The 6715-nt window shown below is 42.0% G+C and overlaps 1 protein-coding gene across 1 annotated transcript; it reads right to left on the reverse strand.

Moving 5' to 3' along the window:
- Positions 1 to 1274: 1274 nt before the first annotated feature.
- On the reverse strand, positions 1275 to 6636 carry RPL9 (ribosomal protein L9). Its single transcript, XM_010574445.1, has 8 exons — positions 6575 to 6636; positions 6074 to 6120; positions 5875 to 5990; positions 4879 to 4974; positions 4424 to 4556; positions 2932 to 3012; positions 2328 to 2446; positions 1275 to 1291 (listed from the first exon to the last, which is right to left on the reverse strand). Exons 2-7 carry the CDS (start codon positions 6117 to 6119, stop codon positions 2340 to 2342), a joined length of 579 nt encoding a protein of 192 aa, XP_010572747.1. The 5' UTR covers position 6120; positions 6575 to 6636; the 3' UTR covers positions 1275 to 1291; positions 2328 to 2339.
- Between the last annotated feature and the right edge of the window lie 79 nt (positions 6637 to 6715).

Here is a 6715-nt window from a genome sequence, read left to right on the forward strand (position 1 = left end):
AGTACCAGTAAAATGATGAGGGACTCTGGCCCATTTTCCACTAGAAAATGTTATACCAGCACAACTGTTCGAGGTGTGTACATCCTTCCACCACCCAAAGACACTGACTAGTTATCACTCACAGCAACCGTGGAATCACACTGAAGCATACTACAGGGAAACTCCTCTTGAATTCCATGTGCACCGTGGGAGCACAGAGAATTTTTGAAAACTCCCTTCTCTGCACGATTTGAACAGCACACGAACTTATTATAAAAATGTTAAGCAGGCCACGTACAACTTCCATGGCTGCAGTTTAGTACCACTACTTTCCCAGGATTAGAGACAGTAGTACCGCACACCCCTGTTGAACTCAGAATTGTGCAAGCGGGTGCTTTGGGCAGTTTTCTGAATTTCTTAGGCATGCATAGATGCTTTCCTGAACATTAAGCTTTAGCCACTTGTTGCCAACTACCTTCTGCACTACCCCAGTATTTCCTGTGAACCTTTTTTCGAAACAATGTAACAAGTGACAGTGTGATTTCTATCATAGTACAGAAATAGCACAACATCTAGATATTGCTACATGGCAAGATTAGTAACCAAGAAAAAACAGAGCTATCTCCCCAGATGACACAAACCGCTAAAGTCAGCAATAAGCTCTGCCTGAACTCTTGAAATCAAGCCCTTGGTTTTCTTAATGGAGCAATATAGCTAAGGTATTGTACTTTCAGACTACTTCTTCTATCTCTGTATTTAGTTTAAATGGTCTTACAAATCTGGTTCTACCAACTCCAGTTTTGTTTTTACTCTACTCTACATTCTGTCATCGCAAGTCTGAATTCCGCTCCAGAAACTGTACACGGAAATCAGTTTTTGCAGTTTGAGGTTCTGAAATGATGTGAAAGAACACTAGCCTTCTTTCTGTGAGAACAATGCCTTTGTTATTTCTTAATGCTATGATTTAAAACTACCACTTCATGGCTTTACCTGCTGGGTCCATGTGCCACCAGCATGAGGTTTCCAAACCATCAGACTTCCGTCTGAATGTTCTGAGTCTGGTGAAGCAACATGTATACAGTGCTAACGTTATCTTGCATTACCCTGTGACAATCTGTTTCTCCAAAAGCCAAAGATCTTGAACAGGTTCATGCAATCACCATTTAGTTCTTAAAAAAAAAAAAAGAGGCCAAGATATGAAATATGTTTTAATTTATTAAACATCTCATGGTGTTTGGGTTTTGTATAGACTCTTCAAGTTGGTCCTTGCTGATATAATGTCTCATGGTCTTTTGTTCCAGGAGCCAGACAACTGTAAATAAAGTTAAGAGCTTTTAGAAAGATTTTAGCACTGCAAATGTGAAATTGAAAGTTTAAAGACATATGACAATTTATCTGATAGTTTTAATGCAAGACAGACATCAATAGCTCAAAGGGTTTGCTTAATTTTATTCAGACAAGATTACTTAAAGATGCCTTCAACCACAACAGCTCACGACTGTTTAACAAGCAGGTAACAGGTTGTTCTGTCTCTCAAGGAACTGAGAACAGCACTAAAAATAATTTTTTCAGTAGCTTGCAAGTATCTGGTACCTGGCTCGTGATAAAAAGAATTTTAGTTTATGAAACTCACTTTGCCTGCATGCTCCATCTCAAGTTTAGTTTCAGAAGGTACACAACATTTATTTTATTTGCAGTCAGCCTGTCTCAGTCATCCTGCACAAATGTTCTGTACCATGTATGGAATCATACATAGCTGAAATGCATCAAATTCCTTTAGCAGTTAAAATTCTTACATTATCCCAAAATCCTTGTACTCAACTTCAGTAACAAATGTACATACACAGTGTAAATAGTTGCCATTGTTAAACTGACCTTTGTTTACAAGCATTTACACACAAACCACACAGAAGACCTTTATATATAAATTATGTGCTGACCACTTTTTTTAGTGAGGTCAGTGTCCAACCAGGAGGAACATTAGTCTAAGAGCCTTCTCTGTAAAGAGCTGTGAACCAGTCTGTGATGCTAGGTCAGCTGGTTTTAAATTCTCAGCCACCATCATAACGAGCATTCACAGCATACAATACAGCACTTTAGAGTTAGATATTTCTCCATACAGCAGCATAATACCAAGTTGATGAGAGATGGAAAGTTGCTGTCAAAAGACCTAGCAAAATTTAAGTTTTATGACACCTCTTATGATGCCTTTTACAAGCACAACTGCATCCCTGTGGGGAACCTGCTTAACCACAGCCTTCTTAAAGTAGATAAACCTTGTCAAGTCCCCAAATTGAATAACCATCTCCACATTGAAAATGTACAATCTGTGTTAAGATGATACCAACCTATTAAGAGTTTTACTCATCTGCCTGCTGTACTGTTCCTTTCTCAGAGACATAGATACCGTCCAAGAATTTCCTGATATCCTTGTTCTTGACTGTAGTGGCTTGCTGGATCAAGGCAGCTGCAGGCAAAGTAAGACCATTAGCACAAAGCAAGAGGTCTGAACGAACTCGGAGCCTTTGTTTACTCTCCGATATTTCAACTAACAAATGAAACTGTCATCTGGAGAAAGGAATCACCAACTTGAAATCCTGTTGGTTCTAATAAAAACAGAACACATTTTGCTAAGCCTGCCTTGGCAGCCCAGGGCAGTGCCAGTTTATTACTGCACACTCGTACAACTGAAAAGCTGAAAAGTTTGGTGCCAAGGCAGCCAAAAAAAAAAAAAAAAAAAAAAAGGCAGGGGTTCTGTGGACTTGTAAAATGTCTCTAAGTTTAGAAAAAGCATAGGGAACTAAGAAAACCAATTATGGTGACTAGAAGAAAAAAAATTCTGAGCTGTCGTTTACCTCAGGTTTTGATAACAACAACAGTTTGCTAAGCTCACACCTCCAGATGAAAGTGGCTGTATCATTTTTATCTTCCCACAGATCTACTTTCACAAACCTGAATTGGAGACCAATTCAATGTCATTCCCTTCAAGGATCAGCTCATCTTTCTGGGCTTGAGATACTGCACAGGAAACACCTACAGAAAGGAAAACACACAATCTACATTGTTCGTGAAGATGTTAAGCATACTAAAGAAACAGTATTTACGTTCTGTCCCAATTTACAGATCTATAAAGTACTATCTAGGCAATAATTAGCTTCCGTGACTTTGTTAAAAGAGTCCCCCAAATCCCTTCCAAGACTGTCCTCCCTCACGCAGTTTCAGCACTCAAAGATCAGTGTAAGTCACAATCTGGACTGAAAGCAACCAAGTGATATTCCTACTTAAATGTTACAGCATTAATCACCAACACTGCTTACAGCCAGAGATTTTGCCAGCATGGCTTCGCCAGCTAGGTGGTGCCATTTTCCACATTCTTATGGTCATTAAAACAAAACTAAGTCATTAAAAAACTCCTGCCCACTGACATGTCACACACCATGTTTATACTGGCAACACTGCGAGGACTCACAAGGAGTAAACGCTAGGACATCCCAGGAAACTTTCAATTGCAAGGAGAATAACATAATTAAGTTTTTACAGTTTGATCTATTAGTCAATAGGTGTTAGCTTTTAAGCCAGCACTTTACTATCTTTGAAGTAAATGGTGACTTAAATCAAATACAATAATCGAACCCACCCTTAATATCCCACAGTAAATCAAAGTCAAAGCCACCCTAATAACTCCGCACTGTATCTACCAGTGGTTTTGGGCAAGTCTGAAGCTTTCACCTAAAGCTACCCCAAAACACCATCAGTCACACTAAATATCCTTACCCATACCTTCACCAGAAGTGGAATTATTAAAAAAAAAAAAAAAAAGACATGGAAAGCCTTCCCTACAGTCCTAAGGTAACTGTGTTTATGACATGTTTTGTCTCCTCCTTTCAGAAATTTAACAAGCTCCATCAGATGCCTACTCTGTTAGACATTTTGCTAAAACTCCCAAGTATGCAAGACGTAAAACCAACAAGTAAGATGATAATTTTGAAGTTTATTATACATGCTCCTAGACAATCAGGAAATTCAAAATACACCACCACTTCAAAGACCAAAAATATGATGTGGTCTGAAACTAGTTCATGTACAATGTTTAAAACAGAAACACAGATCTAAAATTAAGCACCTGCAGTTTACCAACTATGAACACTGTCAAGATCTCACAATGATGAAAGTAAACACTGGGCTCCTTGTAACTCGTATTACAATAACCAGCTCTAAATTAGTTATTAGCTATTAGCTAACACTCATTACCAAAAAGAAACTACAAAAGCATTAATAATAAATCTAAACAGTGGCAAAGGTATCATAAGACTACACAAACTCAGACAGGCAAATGCTGCTTCAACAGTCACTTGCCATCTCCTGTTATCAATGGCAGTACCCAAAGAAAATAGTTTAGAAACCCTAGTTAGAAATAGTAAAGTACATCTCCAGATAGGCTCACCTGGCCTCATACGGACTCTGCGAATGTACTTCTCTCCCAAGAAGTTTCGGATTTCCACGAGTGAGCCATTATCCTGTATAACTACGTTGATTGGGAAGTGAGCGTACACTGACCTCATCTTGTAACGAAATCCCTAGGATAAAAGACATTAACAGATATTGAAAGCAGAATGTATCCAAAAGGTAAAACAGATGCGTAAAGCTTACTGGAGATATCTAAAGCCAAAACATATTGAAAATAGTTTCTTAACAAGGGCAAGCCACTGAGACCAAGAGACATCCAGAGTTTATTGTTCATGCTTTCTTCCACCTGCACAATCTGTTTGACAGCACGTGCAAAAAAAAAAAAAGAGACAGAAAGCTACACCTTGGATGCTTAGAAAAGCTCTCACTAAAAGAACAGACTGTCTGTTGCTGTCAGTATGACGAGTGATCCTATTTCAAAATAAAACTCACCAGTGTAACACCCTTTATCATGTTCTGTACATGGCTGCAAATTGTGCGAACTGTTGCCAGCTCCTTTCTGTTACCCCACCACTTGTCAACACGTAGCTGTGTTAAAAGAAATAAATAAAAATAACATAGCTTTCAGCTACACTTCAGAACTAGAAACATTTTTGTCACAAACTAACAGCAAGAATTTCAGGTAAACTACTTGGAATCCCTCCTAACAAAAGCACAAAGGTATTTTGTTTCTTTGAAAGACTGCTAAAGGCCCACCTAGAAGTCTTTTAAGTCCTAACCCTCAGACATATGAAAAATAAATTTTTTCTTTATATCTCATTACTAACAAATCTTCAGAGAAACTGGGATAGATAGATATTCTGACATCTTAAACTATAAGATGTTTTATGAAACGCTACACACTGAACAGGTTGTTCCAAACTCAGTCTCCCAGGTACTATCTATCAACTTTTTAATGGAACACCGTGTGGGGGTACAGTGTTTTAATGAAACACTGAAAAAGTACCCAAAATCAGCCGCTCTTCCCCTTTTTTTTTTTTTGTGGTTTTTAAGACAGTACAAGAATATTATGCATTTATTTAGAATACATCTGCTCTCCTGATGCTAACTTGCCAATTCTGGAAATTAAACGTAGAGATTTAGTTTTATCTAAATAAAACTAGCCAGTTCATAAAACACAGCATACAATGATCATACAATGATCAATCCCCTTCCCAGTAACTACCTGTCTGTAAGTACAAAAGAATATCAATCAACAAATTCACTCCAATGTATCAGAGAAATTCCAAGAATTCCAGTTCCCGAGCAGGTCCCAATGTTCCATGAGACCAGGCTCTTCCAGAAAACACAAAAACAAGCGAAAAACTAAATAACTTATCTGTGGCTAAAAGTTTTGGTTCAATCTCCTACACTATCAAGAAGTTTTAAAGCTAACTGTAAAGCTAACCCTCCCTCTCTGGGCAGAGAAATGACCTCCGCAGTGCTCACCTTCTTGTGTTTCTTTCCCAGGAGGGACAGCTCCACATTGATGTGGTTAAAATCCCTTCGCAAGGTTCCTCTGGGGCCCTTTACGATGACTGTCCGGCCCTTCAGTGAAACACTGACTGGAAATCAGAAGGCAGACGCACATTAACCGGCTGCGGGGTCAGCACCACAAAACGCCTTTCGAATGCACACGCAGACATACCTTGCTCGGGGATGTCAACGGTCTGGTTGCTGAGAATGGTCTTCATCCTACGAAGTACAACCGAAAGAGGCTGCAAACCCTGAAGACAAGGCCCTTTTTCTGCGCCCCCTCCGCTCCTCCCCCGCACGAACCCTGGAACGCGCAACTACCAAGCGCCCACCCGATGCCCCCCGCCTCCCTTCTGCCACCTCCGAGCCGCCGCGGCGCCGGGCTCCGCTTCCAACACCGATACACCCCGCCCCGGGCCCAGAGCAGCGGCGAGACGCGGCGGCCTCAGCGCTCAACTCCACAGCGGGGCCCAGCCCGGGCCGAAACCGGCGGGGGGAGGGGGGGGGGGGGGGGAAGGCGCCATCCCGGCGGCGTCTTTCCCGCAGGGCTGGGGACGGAACGCGGCGGCTGGGCCCGGCGCCGCCCCGGGAGGCTGCCCGCGCCCCGGCGGGGCGCTCGGGGGGGCTGCCCGCCGCGGATGGCCCCGGATACCGCCGGCGGCCCGCGCCTCACCTCGCAGCAAGCAGAGCGGAAAGAGGCAGCGTCTGACGTCATCGCGTACTTGTAGCCGATCCGGCCACCCCCCTGGCGTCATCGCGCCGAGGTAGCCGTCGACGAGGCGAGAGCAGCCGAGGCCCGATGCGCTGTGAGCTG

Source organism: Haliaeetus leucocephalus, unplaced genomic scaffold (assembly GCF_000737465.1).
Source record: "Haliaeetus leucocephalus isolate CR32 unplaced genomic scaffold, Haliaeetus_leucocephalus-4.0 Scaffold439, whole genome shotgun sequence".
In the NCBI taxonomy this organism is placed as follows: Eukaryota; Metazoa; Chordata; class Aves; order Accipitriformes; family Accipitridae; genus Haliaeetus; species Haliaeetus leucocephalus.